This window comes from Danio rerio, chromosome 13, assembly GCF_049306965.1.
Source record: "Danio rerio strain Tuebingen ecotype United States chromosome 13, GRCz12tu, whole genome shotgun sequence".
Lineage (NCBI taxonomy): Eukaryota > Metazoa > Chordata > Actinopteri > Cypriniformes > Danionidae > Danio > Danio rerio.
In genome coordinates this window covers 33,158,753-33,182,201 of record NC_133188.1, presented here as the reverse complement: position 1 = coordinate 33,182,201, position 23,449 = coordinate 33,158,753, and the positions used below count along the sequence as shown (strand labels likewise).

At 37.9% G+C, this 23,449-nt stretch overlaps 1 protein-coding gene across 50 annotated transcripts in view; it reads right to left on the bottom strand.

Annotated features, from left to right (window-relative positions):
• pax2a (paired box 2a) overlaps window positions 1-21,604 on the bottom strand; it is a 33,416-nt gene extending 11,812 nt beyond the window's left edge. For 4 of the 50 annotated variants that reach the window (XM_073919223.1, XM_017358683.3, XM_005156747.5 and 1 more), the window contains exons 1-8: window positions 21,043-21,604; window positions 19,218-19,383; window positions 18,342-18,539; window positions 14,146-14,231; window positions 13,878-13,997; window positions 12,981-13,025; window positions 6,408-6,583; window positions 4,410-4,530 (exon numbers count right to left, since the gene is read on the bottom strand). In XM_073919223.1, the coding sequence (XP_073775324.1) occupies window positions 4,410-4,530; window positions 6,408-6,583; window positions 12,981-13,025; window positions 13,878-13,997; window positions 14,146-14,231; window positions 18,342-18,539; window positions 19,218-19,383; window positions 21,043-21,085 (955 nt within the window). In that variant the 5' untranslated portion in view covers window positions 21,086-21,604. Of the gene's footprint in view, window positions 1-4,409; window positions 4,531-6,407; window positions 6,584-12,980; window positions 13,026-13,877; window positions 14,049-14,145; window positions 14,232-18,341; window positions 18,540-18,945; window positions 18,967-19,217; window positions 19,396-21,042 lie in introns of all 50 variants that reach the window. The other 46 variants (XM_073919224.1, XM_021480499.3, XM_073919244.1 and 43 more) reach the window with 16 other exon arrangements.
• Between the last annotated feature and the right edge of the window lie 1,845 nt (window positions 21,605-23,449).

Here is a 23,449-nt window from a genome sequence, read left to right as displayed (position 1 = left end):
GAAAATCATCGATATTCCACAGAATATTGATTTCCTATCTCTATTAAAAATAAAACATTTGACCATTAAAATGTCATTGAGTCTTTTATCAATTGATTCTTGTGCTACATATGGCAACATTTTTGGAATATAAACTATTGTTACATTGAATGATATTTTTGTTATCTTTGTTTTCTTTAAATTGTGATAAAGTCTATGATAGTCATTATTTTTGACAAAGAAATTACTAGGCAAATTCTAATATTTAAGTCTCAAACATTTTTAAGTCTTAGTTCATTTAAATCATTATTGTAAAACACTTACTTAACCAAATAAGATTTTGTAAGATCACTGAAAAAGTATGTACAAACATTTTTCCTCCAAAAACATTTTTTTCCCCATCCACATATTAAAAACTGCTCCACCCTGATCCATTCCAGCAATACAATGTTTGGGTGGTTAAATAGCTTGAATTCCCAATATAAGTTCCTTAAATCCTTCATTATCAAATGTTCTTCTTTTGTGTTCAACGGATGAAAGAAACTCAGAATAACTCTAGAATAATGATGGATATGGGATTGAGTAAAACGTTACAATTATTATACAAAACAAACCCGATAATGTTTCTTTATTTTTTTCTTTTTCAGAAAAGGACAGTTGGTCGAAATATTATGTTTTCATTTGTTATTACTGAGAATCATATATTGATTTTATCCTATTCTTTAAGTTAAAACAGTTGATCGTTAAAATGTCATTGAGTCTTTCATCAATTGATTCTTGTTCTATGTGACAGAATTTTTGCAATGTAAACTACTGTTACACTGAATTATATATGTCTAATCTTTATTTTCCTTAAATTGTGGTAAAGTCTATAATAGTTATTATTTTTGACAAAAAAGTTACTGGACAAAATCTGACAACATTTAAAACTGTATTACTCTTGGAATGTTTTGTTTGAAATCCCCTATTTGTCTAGTATTTTTAAATGTTAGTTCATTTAAATCATTATTGTAAAACACTTACAAACACTACAAACTTTTGTCCTCCAAAAACATTTTATCCCATCCTCACAGTAAAAACTGCTTCACCCTGATCCATTCCAGCTATGCAATGTTTGGATGGCCAAATAGCTTGAATCCCCAATTTAAGTTCCTTAAGTCGTTCATTATTAAATGTGTTCTTCTTTTGTGTTCAACAGATGAAAGAAACTCAGAAAGGTTTGAAGCAATTAAAGGATAACAGTAAATGACGACAGAATTTTCAATTTTAGGTGAACTATCCCTTTAACAGTTGTTTGCATCCACTAACATTAACTAATAAAAATGAATAGATCTGTTTTATTGTTAATGTTTTTTGCACTGTGCGTTCAACTTTTGTATTTTAGAATATATTAAGGTCAAAAACATGGCAACCCATTTTAGCGTCCTCTTCAAATTTAGTCACAAAAGTAATTTTAGAACTGTTCTCCGGAATAATGATGGGTATCAGATTGAATAAAATGTTACAATTATTGCACAAAACACAGCTGATAATGTTTCTTTTTTTTTTCCTTTTCAGAAAGGGACAGTTGGTCAAAATATAATTTGTTTTGACTGATAATCATCAATATGTTTATTTTGAATCCCTTTCTTTAAGTTAAAACAGTTCATCTTTAGTCTTTCATCAACTAATTCTTGTGCTTAATATGGCAGAATTTTTGGAATATAAACTACTGTTACACTGAATTACAATTTTTATCTTTATTTTCTTTAAGCTGTGGTAAAGTCTATGATAGTTATTATTTCTGACAAAAATATTACTGGATAAAATCTTATATATGACAAAAATTACAACATTTAAATCTGTTTTGTAATATTTTGTTCGAAATCCCTTATTTGTCTAGTATGTTTGTGTTGTGTTGTGTACTTAAGCAAATTATATTTTGTAAAATCACAGAAAAGGTATGTACAAACCTTTTTCCTCCAAAACATTTTATCCCTTGCTCACAGTAAGAACTGCTTCGCCCTGATCCATTCCAGCAATGTAATGTTTGGACAGGCAAATAGCTTCAATCCCCAATATAAGTTCCTAAAGTCATTCATTATCAAATGTGTGCTCAAAGGTTACTGTGCTATTGTGAGGCTGAAATAAACATTAATTTGGGCTCTAGGGCCTGCCGGGGCTTCTGGTGACTCCAGACAGAGGCAGTTTGTCACCGGGCCACACATCAGGTACCTCAGTCTAGCCGGCAGCGTGTTGTTTGCTGCTCACTGGAGAATAGCGGGCCACACTTAAAAAATGGCTCTCTGGCGGATATATTTCAGTCGGAGTTCATCAGCAGCATAAGCCGACACAAAGCAGTCTTTTCTTGTGCTCTCCCTGCGTATGCTGCTTTTCTTTCTTACTTTTCTTGCTTGTTTTTTCTTTCTTTTTTTTAGACATGGAGCTCTGTTGCTTTCAGGCCCGGGTGCTTTTTCCCCCTCCCTCCTTTCCTCCCATCTCTCCGAAGAGATTTGGAACAAGGGGGATCCCTTCAGCACCTGCTCAGGTTTTCAGCGGGTCGGAGGGGTGCCCATTTACACGGTACCATCCTACTGGCACCAGGAAGACTTCCATTATACGGCTCGGCAGGAACGGCGCTTAAGAATCCGCGCTAGTCATTCATTGTGAAGGTATGTGCAAACGGCCTTTTTAAAAAGGCTAGCCATATCTGGACAGGATCCAGACTTTTTACTGCAGTTTGCATAAATCATGCTATTGTTTTTTCCCTTCTACTACAGTTAATATGCAAAAGGATGGATTGTGTATGACTCATACAGATATAGAGTCTGAAGCATGGATCAACTCTATCTGTACTTAATTTATTAATAATTAAATATTATTTACTTAGTTATAAACTAAAAATATTTATATATATGGTTGAATATTTTTTTTCATGCATCATACATTTCAGTCCAAACAGACTGATTTTCAACCGCCTTTTCCTTCAGGACTACTATAGGTAAAGTGCAGCAAGCCCTAAAACTAATTGGGTAAACACTTAACACAAAAAACACGTCCCCTATGCCTTGTAGTGCCCTTAAAATTCCAATTTCTGTTTTGTAATGAAGAGTTCATTAATCATTCATCTTTAATAGATTATGCAAATGGCACGACATAAAATCAACAAGATCAATGGCAGCGTGAATTTTAATTGGCTCAGGAAAACATTGCTGGGAATGAGCATAATCTCCAGCTCTATCCAATGAGAGGGAGTAATTTATTCAGAATTGGCTCTCCGTGTAAATGCGTAGGGTAATTTAGCACCTCCTTTAACTCTGTCCTTATTCTTATTTCCAGTTTATCACATGCGAGTACACCACAACATTACGTTATTGCATCTCTGAACTGCTTTTTCCCCCAATAAATGAGGTTATTACTGCCAAAAGTCATTTAGAATATGACACGCAACAGTTAATATATAAGACTCTCGAGAAATGTCATTTGAGGCTAGACAGCTTTGCAACATAATTACAACTGTGTTTTAGTTTAGTTTTTCTTGAAAGTCTCCTCATCGTGCATGCATAAACCAACGCTGTTGTATAAACATTAACAAGAGTAAAAACTTAAACAACCATTCAGAATCTCTCTCCCAGGGCAGTTTCCTGCTCTCCGCCAGAATCAAGAGGTGGTCTTGACTAAGACCCCCGGTGGGTCCCGTCCCAGGTGCAAGAAAGGCCACCTGCCATGAGGGTGCTCCCTAGACCGAGACTGCTTTCATACAAAGGACAAAAACACACCTTTCTTCTCCAGAGGCCCAACTTTCTGGAGGGAACTCTACCTCCCACATATTACCGAGGGGGGAAAAAAGCCCTTTCTTTTCACATAACATTATCCAGCTATCATTTGAGAAGGGGGCACAGCAATTTTCAATCATCCTGTCCTCCGCCCACACAGAACTCATTGGCTTTGATGGCTCCTGCATAATTATGTGAATTTTATTAAAAGCTCAGCGTATTAATCTCAGGCCGACAGTTGGCTATCAGTAAACTTAACCTTCGCTGAGGTAATAACAGCCGCAACAATGAAACAATATTTCAATTAGCCAGGCTGACATTAACCATGAGAAGAAGAGGGAAAAAACCCAAACACTGCAGCATTAAAGGCCAAACTATGCTCGAGTGCCATATTTCTTTCTGAGAACTGTACGCTGAGGACAACATTTGAGTACACAAAGTGGTATAGCAGTCCGCAGCGATTCTCCATGATCACGTTTGGGCCTTGCATGCTTGTCTGTTTCAATCGTGGCTCTCTTACAGAGCAGGCAGCGCTAATCCATCCACTTTAGATCAACATGTCACATTCCACTCTCACCTGTCCTCTTAACTTACAAAGCTCACTTTACCACATAAAACAGTCTAGAATATGAACGTCCTAATGGCCAGCCGGGACAGTCGATCCAGCGCTCTTACCTGTCACTACTGGGTAGCTCTGTGACACGCTGGAGCCCAAATCTGAGCTGACGCTGGTTGACAGACTGGGCTTGACTTCGTCCAGTCCAGGGTTCAGTGCTGGTAGCGAGTACTCATTAGCCTGCCAATGAGGGGAGGGGACACTTTAAGGAGATGAATCTTGGGATCCAAGCATCTTTTTTTGTTTTTAAGGTGTCCAATTAGAAAGCTTTCCGCCTCTGAGCTGCCAGTGATTTTCTTTTTGGTGAAAATGTTTAACACAAATAACCAGGGATTTAATATAGTAGCGGCTCAGTTCTGCTGGCTTTGTAAATGGGCACCTGAAATCCAGTTCTACATTTTCCTCCCTCAGTCAGAGAGATGTGCATGTGTGTTTTGGTGGTGGAGTTAATGTGAACTGTGTCTGCATACATTAAGGTTGTGAGCGGGACAGAGAGTAGGATTTGGAACAGACTGAAAGGAAGGGGTGTCAGCTGTCTCTTTGTGCTTGACTGCAGTCATTCCCCTGACCAGCCAAGGGAGGAGACGGGTCCGCTTTGTTAGATTACCAACATGGCCTCGTTTCGAGACTATTTGTAATTGTTTTCTTTGGGATGAGAAAATGATGATATGAACGTAAGCCTGAAAATGGCTCTCCATTATGCTAAAACATTGACGCTGGATTAATTTGAGTTTTGCAAATAGATTTTCTTTGTAGCCAATGCAACAAATGAGAATAGATTTCCGGCTACCATTGTTCATGGCGTATTAAAGTGCGAGCATACATATGTCCGCTCGTATACGTGTGTGTGTGTGTGCGTGCGTTTGTGCATCTGCACACCACAATAGGCCGGTGTCCCAATGGGAAACGCCGTGACCCCAGACTTGTCTGTCTCTATTCCAGATAAACTCTAATTGTCTGCTACAAATGTTCAGTTGGCCAGTAGCGGATGTTCCTCTCTATTTGGTCTGGCCTCAGATGCACAACAGCTATTTTATCATGCAGATAGGGGCAAGTTGGGCGTGGGGCAACTGAAGAGCCATCTGAAAAGGATGACCAAATGGCTGGCAGAAGTGTGGGAGGGGTGAGCCCATTGAGTTTAGCATTTCCAAAATGGCTTTTTAATGCCCGGCCTCACACACCCGACATGGCTAATAGGTCCACTCTTTCAAGAGTTAAAAAGGGGGCACAAAAAACGGACCAATAAATGGGAATGTAGTCTGATTAATATTACATTAAATTAAAAGTGATTTTTCTGGACTGTTCCAGGGCTGTTTTTTTCCCCTGCATTTAGCCTCTTTCCTTGCCTTTTTTAATACCTTCTTGGCTTCTCTTTGTGATTGCAAGTCATTTCCAATTCGTTTTGGTATTGATCTTCCAGTAGAAATCAGTTTTGTAATTAGCTGCAAATTAGGCCCTCTACTAGGGGTGAGGGCTGTCCCCCTGATTTATCACCAGTGTAATTCTCTGCGATCGGAGAGAAATTAAAATGAACTCAATTAGGCCACTGCTTTTGCTTTATGGGCCCTTACTTGGAGTTTCAAGGGAAAAATTAATAGTCACTGGTTGTTTGATAGTATAATGAAAGTAAATAAAGCTTATCTCTTGTAATAAGCCCAAGTCTTTAAATAAGAACTTGAATATAGTAGGCCGTTTTGTTGTTGTTGTTGGCTTGTTTTTCGCCGCATACATTTCCATGAGCTTCTTCATTCAGACTAAACATTTGTCAATTATTTTTCAGATTCATATCACTGGATTCGTGTTGATGTGCAATTATTAAAAACTAAATTAATCTGGCTTTAATGCACCTTTGACTATTTAATGCATATATTAGTGATGCTTGGGCAAGATGCATCATTTAACATTTGTCTGGGATTAAATGGTATGGTGACTTGATTTCACTAATTTATCTTAAGGCAAATAAATCTCTAGGCTCTGCTGTCCGCTCACACAAATTAGTACTATTAGTGCTGTAATTAATGTTTTAGTTTGTTAGTATTTTACTCAGTATTACTAACCTGCTCTGGCTTGATGTGTTCTGACGTGGGGAAGACGTCGGGGTATGACGGCCGCTCAAACACCCGATCCAGAGCCTCCAGCTGCTGTTGAGTGAAGGCATCAGCCCTCAGGTGCTTCCGTAAACTCTCCACACTACCCTGAGAATCACTGTTAGGGCCAGAGCCATCTGAACCATCTATGAGAGGAGAGAGGGACAAGGGCACATGCTAGTACCAGTCGTTATGGTCCCGTTTCTCCCCAGGACAGGCACCCCATCCCACCTCCCTCCCCCCAACCCACACATCTAGCGCCGTAGTGCACCTCTCAGCACCACTGGATGAAAGATTGGAGTATATCAGCTCAAATTCAGTCAGCGCTAGCCTCAAACTGATCCTAATAGCTGTGGAAAGATAGAGCACATGAAGCTGGGAGAAGAGAGAGAGCGGGGGGAAGATGTGGACGGTGCAAAGTGGGAGAGAGAAGACCCACGCCACACCTCCCCCCTCCCAGATCAGCATCAGCACCGTCATCATCTGATAGGCCTGCAGTAATTGATGGATTACCTTCAGAGCAAACATATACTTGTCGGCAGCACCATGTGTTTTAGCATGAGCCGCCCTGTTCTCTTTCCCGACAGCGGGCTGCTTGGAAAATGCAGAGCTATTATTTAAAAGGCACAATTTCCTTTAGAATGTAATGCTGCTTTCACTTTCAGATTGCTTTTCCCTGGAAAAATGGGAGAGCAGTCCCGTCTTGAATACAATTACACAGCTTGACTGCCAGCTTATGCATTTCCCTCTCTATAAACAAATGAACAGTTTCCCCTCAGACCGTGACCTCATCACCCAGCCGAAGCAGGTAGCCTTTCTTCCCCAGTGCCTCATTTTTGCTCGTCCCGGAAACCCCTTCGCAAACACTCAGCAAACGTCCGTGCAACCTCGCCTGCCTCCTGCCTCTCGCTCTCTGGTGGTGGAGGGGCTTCTCTCTTTTTTTTTGCTCCCTTACAAATCTGTCATTCTAAATTTGCAGCAGATTATGTTCTCTCCTCGGCGAGAGCGTAGTGATATATGATATGCAAGGCCCCTATTGATTGCCTGATCTGGTGGCAGGAGAGAGGCGAAATGAACTTGAAATGAACATCATGCCTCAACTCATTGTGCGTATAATACTCTACTTAATCCCACATTTTTCTGTGCTATGGAATTCAATTGATCAATCATGTTCCACTGATAGTACCATTTCAGGGGCTTTATTGCCATTCTACCCGCCAGCTTGACCTTTTTTCAATGGCTGAGGCCACAGGATGAACTGACTTTCAGGAGAAATAGATCCACAGAGAGGTGTGATAAGAGGCTGGGAGATATTGCATGTGTGAGAGAGTGTGAATTTAAGCCACACCAAGGCAACATTTTTCTCTTCCTATTAATTCCCGGTGTGGTTGTTTTGTTGTGTTTTTTTTCTCCCTGCATTATCTGAGTCATTCCATATCTGAGCGTAGGCATTTTTTATAGACAGCTCCCTTGGGGGCCTTCTATAAGGCAGCACGTTGTTGCTGTATAAACCTCAATTGTTCTCTTTGGTACAGAAGAAAATAGAGTCATTAATTACTTTCTATCAGCTGGTCTAAGTGCAAACTGCGATCAATAAGCAGGCGTTTGTCATTTGCTTTGGTACAGCATGTTTCCCATACTCAAAAGCCCAAAGCGCGTTGGGGCGCAGGTTGACTTGGGGGAGGACGAACCTGCGGTTTGAGTTGTAGAGGGAGAGAGGGGGGGTTGGGCTTATCTCTGTTATATTACAGTTAGGTTAGTTTAAGGTCATATCAGCTTTTCTGAGTTTTTCGCCGGGATTCACTGTGAATGCGGCGATGTTGTCTCGACTATGTATATGGCTCCACTCCTGTTTACATCAGCGCTCGTGCTATATTGATTTCATTGGAACACTTGAGTGTGTTTGTTTTGACATCCCACTGCATTAGCACTCTGGTGCTATGGGACTAAAGCTCTGTCAGATCAGATAACCAGAGTCCATAAAACAGGCCTCCCTTGGGTTTCCTCCTCTGGAGAGCCTAGTTCAAATAAAACTAAGAACAAGAGACAGTCTTATCATAGTGAACTTGTTATTTTAATAGATGCACTGTACGGTAGTCAATGACTGCATGTTTAAGACTTTTAAAATCATTAAAGATAAAGCATCCTAAATGTGTGATATGAATATATTAGTGTTTTAGGAAGCGTTTTTAGGGTTGACTGGGCAGGTGTGACATTCTTTAGGGGAACAGTGCTGAGTTTCCTGCTTTCATCTCATCAGATAAGGCTGGCTTGGATGAGAGAGCTTTTTGAAAAGCAAATGAGGGTCTCGTGACCTCTATGACCCTTGACCTGATATCACACATCTCTTGTTTTTATGTTTTACTTTTACTCCAATAGGGACAGTTCACCTAAAACGAATCTTCTGTGATTATTTACTCATCCTATGATGTTCTAAACCCCTTTGACTTTTGCTGAAAACAGCATGGGATAATTTGAAAAGCTGTTTTAGTTTTTTATGCAAATCAATGGGTAATATTTTCAATTTTTTTTGATATGCAGTCTTTCACATAAGAAAAGTTTGAAACAAGAAGGCAAGTAAATAAAGATGCATTTTATTTCTGAGTGCACAATACTTTTTTTAACAGATAAGTCACTCAAAAAAATTTATTTCAGATATAATGTATTTAAATTTCACTTGTTCCAAACCAGTTTAAGCGTCTTTCTTCTATTGAACACGAAATAAGATATTTTAAATAACACTGGCTGCCATTGGCTTCCAAAAAAATTGTCAGTTCCTACCAGTTTCCTGCATTCTTCGTAATATCTTATTTTGCTTAGATGGGGGAAAAAAGGTTTGTAACCACTTCAGGGTAAGTAAAAGAAAATGTCATATTTGGGTAGAAATTGAAGTGAGTTTACTGTAATTATATAGGCTGGAGAATCGAGTAGAACAAGAAAACAAAATAGTATTCTTTGAAAAGCTGTTTTAGTTTTTTTATGCAATGAAAAAGTCATTTTTTTATTATTTTGATGTGCAGTGTTTCACCCCTAACCCCCACCCCCCACAAAAAAATTAAAAAGTTAGAAACAAGAAGCCAATTAAGTAATAACATATAAATTTCTGAGTGCACAATTTAGTGCCTTTTAAATAGATAAGTCATGGATATAGTTTATTTGTGTTTCAGTTATTCCAAACCTGTCTGAGCTTCTTTCTTCTGTTGAACATAAAATAACATATTTTTAAAAATGTTGCAAACTGGCTGCCATTAAGTGGCTACCAGTTTCCAGCATTCTTCAAAATATTTTATTGTGTGTTTGAATCGGGAGGAAAAAAGGTTTGGAATAATATCAGGGTTGGTAAAAGAGCATTTTATTTTGGGGTAAACTATCCATCGAGCCAGAGTGTTCTATCTCATTGAAAAATCAGAATATTTTATTTTTTATTCTAATGAAAAAGTGACTTTTCACATTTGTTCAAAAACTAGAAATTGAAGTGAGTCTACTGTAATTATATTGGCTGGAGAATCGAGTAGAAAAAGAGATTTGGCACTCCTGTTTATGAAATATATGGTCCAACAAGACTGCACAGCAAATAACTAAATCACAAGAAAACGAGACAATAGAAGAAAGAACAAGAGAGGGATGGAGGGAGAGAAAGAGCGAGATGGCAGCAGCAGCACAACCGGGGCTGTTAATTTCCTGTTATGTTACAGCGTGTTTAAAGGCTTTATTAATTCAATTTAGCGTCGCTGTGCAGTGTGCAGACTGCCAGTAGGAGCTGCGCTTTCTCTCTTTTTTCCTCTTTTCTCAGGCTACCGCTGTCAGCATGGGTTTCTCCTCTCACCCATAACACACATTCTTTACTGTACTCACACCCAGTCCGTCATTTAGCACATCGGCCTCATGTGACGCAGCGTTCTGGAACGCAATTAATGAATGCGTATCTCTCTTGCTCTCACTCTCTTTCCTTTTAAAATCTGCGTAATGCGGCGCACCATTAATTCTCAGCATCAGTGTTCATAATTGACTTTTCTCTGACATGACTCCTCTCCGAAGCGAACCACCCTGTCCGTATATGTTTTGGTGCTGCAGATTTTCGCGACTGTGCTATCAGGCAAGCTGGGGCGGCGGGTCTGCTTGAATGCAGATGTATCAGCCGAGCGGGGGCATAGACCTTTTGTGTCCTTTGATAAGGAGCCCGGCACCTTCTTCTCTGCCGGTTCCGCTCTGCAGCCTCGCTCAAATCTGGGCTTTCTCTTTCATACAGAGGCCATCATCATGATGAGATTGGTGGGATGTTCTTATTCGATTTAGACTGAGGCCAATCCATTTCTTGGTTTGGATGTATTTCATTTCTATTCTTTTTTTTAAAGTAGAATCCATATTGACACAATAGAATCTCACAAGCCATGAAATGGAAGCATGGGTTCAAGCATTCTAGCTGTGGGCCAAACTATTTTAGCATGGGGATTTGAGGTGTGTCGTCGCTCCCTTTCAAAGCAATACTTTTTTGATGAACAAACAAGCTACAAAGTGAAACTTTTCCATACCGCAGGGGCACGGATTTAACCTCTTTATCGTGCTAAGGCCAAATAAATATGCCTCTAGGCTTTATAAATCAGCCCACTTTAATATCTTCCCTCTGAAAGCACGCTCCCACAGCCGATTCAAGCGTCAATCTGCGTTCTTGCGGCTAATTTATAGCAACTGGCCCACTCCTTATGTAGGCCCTATGTTTGGCTTGGTGATGAACTTGGGTCAAACCAACCTGCTAATCAGCCAACACAAGGACAGGTGAGAACCAAACCCCAAAGAAAATGCACCGCTCATGCCTGTACGCTAGTAATTAACTCAGTTCATTCATTTGTGTCAGTTTGTAACAAAGTATTAACTTTGACAAATGAGAAATCCCAAACAGGCTTAATTTCCCTCTTTTGCCATTAATGCATTTGGCAAGAGAGGCATTCTATTTTCCATAATGAGATACACAAATAAATCTGGCAATGGATTGAAGGGCCTGTGAAAGCAGCAATAAGGTTGAGGCGCATTCTCTGTGCTGGCATAATTGGTATCACTGCTTGCAGACATATAAACCAATCTTTACACAGATAGGGCTGTGTCTCTCTCTTCCCCTTTAGGCTATTTCTTTTGTCTACTCAATAGCTTGCACATCCACGATAGAGGAAGGGGGTGCTAATTTGTGAATTAATAGCTTTTCTCTGCAGAATTGCAAATTCTCTTAAATGTCACTATGTTCAACTTGCGGGGAGCTATTGCCACCAAAGAACTAATCTTGGGAGGCTCTTCCCCTCCCTCCCTTCCTCCGACGGTCCACATCCAACGTCACCCGTAGCCGGCGAGCAACACGCTACTTTTAATTTGCAGTAACACATGAAAATGACAGATTAATGACTCTTATGACACCTGTGTCCCTGAAGCTCCTCTTGCAAAGACCTGGTGTACATAACGCGTGTCACACTACATTATCTCCATATCACTCTTATAATGGGGACCTTTTTTTTTTAAAGGGCACTAGCATCATCGAATATAAAGTCTACGGGAGCCTCTCTTAAATCAAGCACTGAATGAACGCTAATTCATTTCTTTTCCCAGAACTGCCTGGTTGAAATGTTTGAAAGTGCATCTGCACAGCTTTTCCTACAATCGGATTAGCATATTTCTGTTATGTCATCGTCTAATGAAGGGAAGATTGGCTGTGCCCAGCCAAATAGGGCTCTCAGGTAGCCCAAGGCTGCTGGGCTGCTATGAAATTGAAACCATACACTGGCTGTCGCTCTGCCTCCCTGATGTCTCGGTGTGAAATAAGGGCTACGTTTAAATAACGCAAAGCTTTTTAGACATTTGGCACTGTATCAAATTGCCCGCCATGAGCTCTTCATCAGGGACACGGCGTGACATATGCCCTACAAATGTCTCAGTACACCTTGAGAGACCTACATAAGGTCAGAGCACTGAAACACAGTGGCAACAACCGGAATATTTACTCTACTTGTTATAATGAAAGGTAATCCTCACCCAAGCGGTATTAAATTTGATATTGCGCACGCAAGTAAACTCGTGTTTGCCTGCCTAGTGTTTTATGATGCAATTACACTCAAGCCTTTGATCCACTCTTCACGTCGTGTCAGTTCTAATCAAACTAGGAATAACTACCGGCGCTGGCATTCGGCTGGGTAATCCCCTCTCGCTCATGTTATGTCCCTTCTCTGTTTTTAGGAGCAAACGGTCTATGACAGTGACAGAGGAAAAGCCCTACGACGGTCTGGGTAAGAGCATGCCACGCTGGAGCAAATGTGATTTGCCACAGTCGCTTTCTCGCAGTGTTTATATATGATCCAGAGCCCTCTCCATAAAGATATCATTAAGCGTCAGTGCGCTTCATCTCATCCCCCTCCCCTCGACACACAACGCTAGACGTACATGTGCACACACACATACACACACACATAGACACTCATATACACCCTCACAGAGCACTTGATCAGACTCGAGTGGCTTGTGATTGAGCAAGCAAAGAGAAGGTGGGCTAACGGAACTTACAATATCCTATTTTCCTCCCATCCAAGTGGTTGCCACTCCAGAGAACTAAAGAGATGGAAACATAAAAGAAGCAAGTAGCCCTGCTTTGATAAATGTTTTAAGAGATCATTTCCAACCACTTCAACCTCCCTCCCTTTGACTACAGCACTTTCTGTGTTCTCTTTCGGCCCGTTGCCACATGGATGTTTATTCACTAGCATTCAAAAGGCGATTGTATGAACAGCCAATCAGCCATTAGGCCTTAGGCAGTATGTGCCCTCTCATTTAGAAAAGGAGAGAGAATGTTGGCATGAGCAGGTTGGCAGCTCCCTTTTTTCTTTTGTTTTTTTCTTTCTGTTTTTGCTGCTGTTTCAGTTCTCATAAAAGCAAACATACACAACCAGACAAGTGCGAGAGATTAAAACGTCTCAAATAGTTTTTAAGCCAATCATAAATAGAGTCATTTGAGTGCTCTCCCAGTCTGTTCTGAGCACATTTCCTTATGCATCTCTTGCATTTACTTTGCTGATTTCTCGGTCTTCGTTTCCGTTGACCTGTATTATTTACCAAAGCATACAACCGTGACGCGCTACCTAAGCGCTATGCTGTCATGATTCGACCAAATGATAGCATGTAGGCATATTCTTGTTTGCGCAGAGCTACTGTATCATCAAATAAATGTGCTACAGCCGTGCAAACACCATAGTATCAAGCGGCTGAATGAAATAGTCCAATCTGCTTTACTACATAACAAGTCACTTGAGAGCGCTTTTTTCTTTTACAAAATGCTTTGTCCAGTGCTATCAAAATGCCATCTTCATCTCCCCACACAAATTGGAAATTACAGGGGGCTGTAGAGAGGCCTAGAAAAGGAGTGAGAGGGGAATAAAAGCGATGGAGAGAAATCCAGTCTCTTACCATCATCACGTTTTCTCTTTTCGCCGTTGGAGCGAGGGATTCCTAGGATGCCATTAATAGAGTAGGACCCCACGGGGTCATTGGAAGCGCTTGACACAGGTGGGGAGGCTGTGCTGGGCACTGAAAGAGCACAGGAATAGGTTAACGTATATGGAGTGCTCTCAAGATCACCTTAAAAGAGAATGAATTAACATTAGGTCACAGGCGTAATTGATGTCATTATGATTTTTATTCTTGATGTTTATATGCATAATATATGGTGTCTCACCTATAGTGTGTCCCGCTGTGGAAAGAGGTGTTCCTGTGCCGTCGGAGGATGGGTGGAAAGGCTGCTGAACTTTGGTTCGAATTATCCTACGAAATGGGAAAGAACACAATGAGTTGAAGGTGCAGCTGGTTCGCTGGCTTGCAACGGTTAGCTTCTGCATGCCGCCCATTGTGTGTGTGTGTGTGTGTGTGTGTGTGTGTGTGTGTGTGTGTAAAAGTCTAGTGTGTTTTGGGCCCTTCCTACATAGACGCGCTGTTTCTGCCAAAAATAACCAATCTTAGGGTATTAGGGCCAATCATGGAGGCAGAGCGAGAGCTACTGTGGAGAGAGTGGATTCAATCAAATGGGATCCCGTCTTTAGAAATATGATAAAGTCCCACTACCTCCAAGGTGTGATATGGGGGAAAGTCTTCATTGCACTTTGGTCTGAATGATCTTGCAAACAAAGCATGAAATCACATCAATTCACCTCAATGATGAGCTTCACTGCCTCGAACTGGCCTCAGCTTTAATAATCTCTTTCTCTCTCTCCCTCTCTTCTACTTTATCTATCTCAATCTCTCCCTCTATCCTCCTCCTCCTCCTCACTGAAGCAAGTGAAAATTGCTTGTAGAGTGTGGATACTGACTTCCCGGATCCAACATTTTTTTTAGAACAAACATTCAGGGGTGCCAGCGTGGATGAGGCCCTATTGATTGGGACTTGAGGATAAAAAAAAGTTGCGAATTAGAGGCAGAGAAGAACAGATGCAAATGGAGGGCTATAAATTATATGTGACAGGAAAGCAATAGTGTCTCATTGCTTCACCAAAGCCCACTGCAGCATCTGATGTCTTTAATCTGGGACACGCTTTTGAGAAAAGAAGCTGTCGCCTTATTCTAGGAACACATTTATACTCGTTGGCTACACATTTTCACATTTGTAAAAACTGTAAATATTATTACTTATAAAATTCTTATTCTATGTGTGCAAAGAGTCAGTCCTTAATTCAGTAAATTGACAAAATGCTATATATATTTAGGCAAACTGTAACTAACACACACACACACACAAACATATATATTTATAAATGTTTTATATATATATATATATATATATATATATATATATATATATATATATATATATATATATATATATATATATATATATATATATGCATATTTATTACATTTGCATGCGTGTTACTTTGTATTTTAAGTGTCTAAAAACCTATTGCCCTTTAAGTGAGAAATGAAAGGAAGACAGTTTATTTTAAAATTACAGTTAATACATTTTTTATGGTTGCACTGTGCTCTTTAAATGAAGTTGTTTAATGTGATAAAATAAAGAATTCAAATAAATAAAACGATAAATATGAAAGATTTATTGTTGGTATACAAAATTGTGTATACTACTTTTAGTGGTGGTTTCTGTAGAATTCTCACCGAAAAAAAATCAGTAACACATTTTAATGTATAAAACAAAAACTGTTTAAAGCAGTATTATCCCTTTAACTGCATGTTCTACCAAATGGTTGACAATATTTTGACTGTTCTATATAATGACTGTTAAAGAATGGTGTACACTACACATTGTTTACAAGAAAATCAATCAAACACAATTCTGTTGCACTACTACACTTGATTTTGGTTTTATTGTAAAACAAAAAAAAAAACAAGAAAACATGTTAAATGAGAATCTGGTACATTTGATGGCATAATAAAAAATTAAGATAATTTAGTATTTAAAAATGTTTTATTTTGAAGATTTTTTCAAATGAATTGGTCTTACAGATCATATTTACTGGTTTTTCTTAGTATATTGATTACTGTATTTTTATCGTAAACCGACATATCTATCATTTAAAAGAGTGGCTGTGTTGGGATACGATGTGTAAAAAAAAAATGCATTGAGCCTGTTTACTAGTGGCATTAAAGTTAAAAATGCAATCCATTTTTTTCCTTCTTGGTGGGGCAGTTTAAAGGGTTGTTATTATATATTATTACAATTTGATTGTTTTTAAATTTAGCTACTGTAGTAGGATCCATGTTCTCGCTATCGAATGAGCTATTTGGAAGGTGTGAATTAATGACTTGCCAGGGTGCTGAGAAATTCCCTGTAGAAACATTAAAATATGAATCAATGCTATTGAAAGTACGCTTAGGATTCAGGCGATAGAAGGGCTCAGAACTGGTTGTGTGCCAGTGACTTCATGCTGTGAGGAGGACACAGAGAACACCCCAGACAGTGTGTAATCTTCAATAATTCATGCAGAGAAAATGTGCTTAAAGCTGGGACATCTTCTAATGTCAACAGAGCAGAGGTCAACCTCTTAAGCACTCAGTGCATGAGGGTCCTGCCTCTGAAGTCTGCTCACTGCTGAGGGAATACTTCCAGACACCTGTTTGAAATGGCACAAGGCTTGTTTGACTAGACCACCACAGCCAGTGTCAAATCTTATTCTGCCGCAATAACAGGAAATGTTAAAATATTGTGTTTGCAAATTGTTTGTAGTCGAGCACTTCCGCAAGTCTCAACGTTAAAGGATGGATTTCTGGTGCAGTACAGCGAAGTTCACTTAAAAGCAAAGCCCTCACTGTTTACTTTAGCAACTCCAATTTTATTAAACAATACAGGCAGTTTTTGAAATTATTAACTCAGGTTTAAAAAAAGAAAAGAAAAAAAGAAAAGTTTATTCAGGAAAAAAATAAAAAATTATTATATTAAATTATAATAATTAAATTATATTAAATATATATATATATACATGTGTGTGTGTGTGTGTGTGTGTGTGTGTGTGTGTGTGTGTGTGTGTGTGTGTGTGTGTGTGTGTGTGTGTGTGTGTGTGTGTGTGTGTGTGTGTTTATAATGTGTAATATATATGTTATTATTTCCCAATAAACAGATGTCCTAACAATGCCCTCCTCTAAGATGACAACTTGAACATCATCAGAAACTAAGGTTTATTGGCTCTTCTTTCATGTCATTATGCAGATTAAAAATTTACCACATACATGTGTTGAGACCTGTTCAAATTGCCCTTTTTAAGCAGCCATAGTGCATGAAATGAATTTTTTCAGCCTCTCTCTCCTCAGTTTTTTTTTCAAGGAAATGTCTTGTGCGGGTCGGCCCATGATCTCTCTTCAGCTCATTAAAATGTAATGCTGCTGGCCAGCTCTATGGAACAGTGCCTCCTAACCAAAGTTCATTACTCCTGCTTGCAGGTAGGCCTTTTTCACCTTGTTCTTCCACTCTAGCACCCCCTCCCACCACCACTACTCCATCTCACTTGGGATAGTCTCGCTAGCCTTCGTATTTTAATAAGAAATAAGAATGAGAATGGTAACTAATTGTCAAGACTTTATTTTCAGTTAACTGATTCAATGTAAGTACGCATATAAGGACTGCATGTGATTTCCCTTGCATTATTTACGATAACACAAGGACTAAAGAACTTAATAATGATTGGTAAGTTTAACAGCTCACTAAAATTGCTATTGAGAAGCCTTGTTGTGCTGACTATTATTGTTTATTATTAATAGTTATATCGTTAACCATTTTCTATGTATTATAATTAATATTTTTATTAGTAGAAGTATTGGCAAAAGTACTATTATTGTATTGTTAATAATAATATCGTCACAAAATTTTCAAATGTTATAATTTTTCAATAATTAAATCAAATATTCTAAATAAACAACTTTTTTTCAACACAAATGAACTCCCGTTTCCCCCCTTTTGCGTACTATATTTCTTTAGGACAACTGTGATGGGATTCCGTAAGGTAACATGGCAGTGAGGTCTGGTCGCGTATTTCCCAGTGCCATTGGGTCTGGTTACAGAGTATTGATTGGTTTTCATCGAGACAGATGTGATTTTCGCGACCTCAACTATAGATCCTCTGCAGGCTGTGGACAGATTTGGGATTGAATTGCACATTTGAGACCACCCCGAGAGCAAGAATTAAAAACGGAAAAAAAACATCACCCATAAAATACACACCGTTATTTAGAAAGGATAAGTAGTTTTTTTTAAATATATAAGTGCTTAAATGATTTTAGATTTACTGGTAATAATTTAGCCGTCACTGTTTTGATTCGTTGTTTTAATAACAGCAACTGTTTAAGGTCAGTAGAGAATGGATTTTGAAAATAGCATCACTGACAGTGTTTTTCTAATTAATTTAAAATTTGAAAAAAAAAAAAGAATTTTACCTGTTTATAGATGAAACACTTGGTACTGTGTCGTTGTCACAAACGCCTTCGGCCAAGAGTCGGTCTCTGATCTCCCAGGCGAACATTGTAGGATTTTGCCGCTTGTATTCTGCGATTTTTTCCACAACTTTGGGCGTCGCCACTTTTGGTTTGGACCCCCCAATAACTCCAGGTTTAATACTGCCGGTTTCATAATATCTGAGAAAAGATAAACGATAATACGTTATTTAAAATAATTTTGCCAAGCCATGAAAGCTATAATGGCGGGTTTTGTGTTAGCTTGTGGCATTGGGCATATTTATAAATTGTGATATACGGGACATAAATGATAACACAATCTATACATTTAATCACAACTTTATTTCAATTTTTTTCCCAAATCCTACTGACGGAAATGTGTGTCATTTCTATTTTACTACGTATATTTAATAGATTTAGCGTCTTGAAACATTAACATTTGTTGGCTGCGATCTGAAAAATTGCAATCATCCATTTATCAAACGGTTTCCTCAGAGGCTGATGTGTGTCCCATGCACCCCACGATTAATACATGCCACCAACACATATCTCATAATTTCTAAGGAACATTTAAAGTGCAGAATACCTTATAAGATCCTTTTGATAGCTGAAAAATATTTCAAAAAATTCAAAAATCTACAACAGTTTCCTAGAAAACATATCCTTCCTCCTTCACAATGAATAAGGTCAGTAAACTTAACATTAGACCTTTTTTGTTACTAAATTACTAAAAAAGAAAGAAAGAAAAACTACGACACATAACAGCACAACCATGCTTAAGATTTATTTACATTAAACAATAATATTTTAGCATTGTATATTAACGGAAATAATTGTAATATATGTGCTTTTTCTTACCTTCCGAGAATTTTGCTGACACAGCCATGGCTGACCCGTAGTTGTCTTGAAATGTCACAAGGTCTGACTCCTTGGTGTGCGAGCTCCACGATTCTTTGCCTGACCACGTCAGGTAGGGGTCTGCCATTCACAAACACCCCTCCTAGCTGGTTCACACCGCCGTGCCCTATATGGGATACAACAACACAGACACAAAAAGCATAACATTACATACATATAGAAGATATGCTGTGCCGTTAACATGGCTACCACACACAAGCGTTAATTTTCTCATTCTCCCCTCACTCTCTCTTTCTTTTTCCCTTTTAACACTCTCCGCATGGGAGCGCGCACGCACAAACACACACTACCTGTGTGTGCACGTGTGGACGAGGATAAACAATAAGATAGTTAGGCTCTAATGTCTGTATTAATTAAGAAACAAAATAAAAAATGAACCCGTAAAAAGTCTTGACCTCCATGTTTTGTCTTTTTTTAGTCTTTTTGTTCGCATGTTAATCAATTATCGAAATCTTAATGGGCGGTTAATAATGTTTTTTTATTACTTTAGCGCGTTGAAAAACTGTTTTTAATTTGTAGTTAAAGTAAGCGCTTTATGTAGTCTATATAGATACATTTTGTTACCACAATAGTGACTGATAAATATACATAAATATGAATTGTTATATTTTACAGTTGTTATAGTGATAATGATATTGATAACACTAACAATACAAATAATACTGATGATAATAATAATAATAATAATAATAATAATAATAATAATAATAATAATAATAATAATAATAATATGCTGTATTTTTTTTCCATAACCTTCTTTTTTAAGCGCGCTCATGATTGTAAACACTGGTAAAACGTCATGTGCTATTCTAGTCATAAGAGCCGCTGCAGTTAGGTACTATTTTCCTCTACTATTCCATTGCAGCCAAACACATGTCGCATAGATTATGTTTCAACCTGTTTAATTTTCCTTGCACAATTATTGTAAATAATTAAAAAGAGCTTTGATAACTCATATTACAACCATGGAGTAGGCTACTACAAAATAATTAAGAATTAATTATTTAAATTAGACCCAGGCCTTCCGTCATCTTGTTACAATGACGTGCTTTTTAACAAATATCGCATAAATAACTGAATTTAAATTATTATTGCTATTATTATTATGCCTATCAGAAATCCTTTTTCTCTTTCGTTTTTAAATTGTATGCAAGTTTATTTTCATGTACATTTTGCGCTTTACATTTTTAAAGCAGTGCTTTTTAATATAGGTTATTTTAAATATTTTTACATTGCATTTGGAGACATCGGGTCTCAAATGTAATGCTTTTTGCCAATTTCAGATTTTTTATTGTATTATTTTTCAGTAGCTAAATCTATTTTTACCCATGTAGGCAGTAGTCATTTATCCAAACATGATAGTTTAAAAATATGACTTATGTTGTTGCTCATGAAATGCGCGCGAATCACTGATGTTTTACATAAAATTGAGAATTGTAAATTAAATTAAACTAATATTACGCTGTATATAATAATTGACTTTCTCAACTACTTTTTTCATAAACGGCTAAATTGCTGTGAAATGTAACCAGCGGACACGTGTATTTTTAAGCTGAGTACTTTCCGTATTTTACCGTACTATGTAAATAAATTATTAAAACAATCATTAATAAATTTCTTGTAAGACCTTTGAAAAAAATAACGCGCACATGTAAGCCTATGGTTTTACAAAGCCAGCTCAACGTAAAAGCTAAACAATATATATATTTTATTTATGCTAAATTACAGATTTGTTAAGAAGAAAAAAAACTGTTATTTTACTTACGGTGCATCGCCGAGAAGGGGTCTGCTTTGCAGTGAATATCCATGGGATAGCAAAGGAAGGAAAGATAATCGACTGAGGTCGCCGTCTCGCCTTGATTATGTAGCTATAATTGAAATTAATAAAGATCGCTATCCGTTCAAAGCCCGGTGCTTCCAATGCCAGTGTACAGAAGAAGTTGTTCAACGCGCGACGAACTTTATCTCGTGCTGATCAGTCCATTCAACGAAGACACGAGGCTGGTCAGGTGCAGATCATGTCCTGCACTGGTCTCTCAAAAATCTTTCACGCAGGAACGTTAGCGTAATCAGTCGTTGAGTAAAAATTTGTTAGCTACATATTTAAGGGACCGCAAGCATTAGTGGTTGCGTCTGCTCCAGTGTCCTCTGGTGAAACTGCAGTGTAAATTCCTCGATGTGGAGAAGCGTTTCTGGTCTGAACAGTCTGAGGGGTACAGTCAGATTCGTGCGGGAATGACAGGAAAAAACATGGACACGGCGAGTGTCTCTCAGTCCCCCTCTCTTCAAGAATGGGATGTGCCTGTTAGAAGCTTTGGGCTGAGACTGAAACCCCTCTTCTCAGTGTGTCTGTTTCTAAAAGCTGCAGTCCACCGCCCCCCTCCTTCCCAGATCCCCCCTCGCATAGAGATGGATGACATGTCAGACAAAGGCAATAGATTCCAACACTTTGTGATTCGCCAACGCAAAAAGCTGGAGCACCAAATGAGGAGGTCTCTTCATCTGACACTTCGGAAGGGGAGGGATGCAAACAGGGAAATGAGGAGAGATGGGTTAAAAAATCGAGGAAATTAAAAGACAAGTGGAAAGGAAGCGGTACCACCAACGGCCAGCCATCGTGGTATTTCTAAACTGTATGTTGTCAAACTACATAAATGAATCATGTTTGAATCATAAACGTAAAAACTAAATGCATTTTGTGTCGTTAATTAGTAGTAGCCTACAACGTTGTCAAATCGAGGCTTGTTAAATGCAAGAAATTATTTAGTCTTCGTATTATTGTTTGTTTTTATTCTGTGTGTTTTTTTTTTCGTTTATAGGTATTGATGTCGGATGTTTTTATGTTGATTTCCCTCCGAATATGGGTTGTAATTAATTATAACGCGTAAAATAGTTATTATTAAACTGTCAGTCTATTGGCCTTCGTCATTTATTTTTCTGAAAAGGTTATATGCTGTTTTAGGAAATACAAAAATGTTAAAATAGCCTACTACAGAGTGTAATTAAACGCGCGTAGAAATAAACATATAAATATATAGTCTAATCTCAATTTTTGCTTAAGATTTGATTGAGCATTTGACAACTATCTGACAATAGAGACTTTATTGCATTACCGCCGCTTTTGATACTATAAAACAGTGCTACGTAGTTTGCTGACCTGTCGGATGTTATTGTGAAAAGATTGCCTTAAACATTCAGTTTAGGCTGCTGTATTTTAGGTATTTCTGTAGATGGCGCTGCTTAGTTTGCTTTATTTGACTGTAGGAGATTCTTGAAGTTAGTTTGATGGATATCCAGCAAAATACTTGATTGTTGATGACGAGATTAACTTAATGTGTGTTCGAAATGTGCAATTTTTGTTTGCTTTTTCTTACTTTTTCATTTTTTACTAAGCACAGATGTAGGTTTTAAGAAAAAAACATTGAGAACTGAGATCGATGGTTGTTGGTTTTGTCAGTTTGTTTATGCTATGCCTAGTTGATTAGTGACTGAACCTATATTCTTCACTTGACGCTTCGCATTTTCGAACTTTAATCTATCTATCTATCTATCTATCTATCTATCTATCTATCTATCTATCTATCTATCTATCTATCTATCTATCTATCTATCTATCTATCTATCTATCTATCTATCTATCATCTAAGGATATAGCCTATTATAAATCACATTATATTCATATATAATAAATTATCATTTATAAATATTATTTATATGTATAATTTCTTTTTTTAAGTATTTCAAGAAAAATAATCTATAAGTTAAATCAGCTTTTAAATCCTGTTAATCATGTTTGCATTTTGTCACTTCTACAAAATTCTAAAAATTAGTTGTAAAAAAATTAATGTAAAATTAAAATCTTAATTTCCCTCCCTGTAAAATATATTTAAACAGTTAACAGTAATATTTAAACAGTTAATGATGAATTGCAATAGCATGCACTGATTTGTAAGTATTATATGCACTGCAATTATTATCATCACTATTTTTATGATTTTGTTTTTAGTAAACTAAAGCCGAAGTTGAATTAAAGCTGAATTTAAGCAGCATCTAAAACAAAAAACCTTTGATTTAAAATAAAAAAAAATCTGGAGTTGACTAAATCAGTCTCTTACGCTTTTATAAAGTGTTCGCACTGTGACCCTTGTATAGGTTCGGCTAAAAGAACAGGA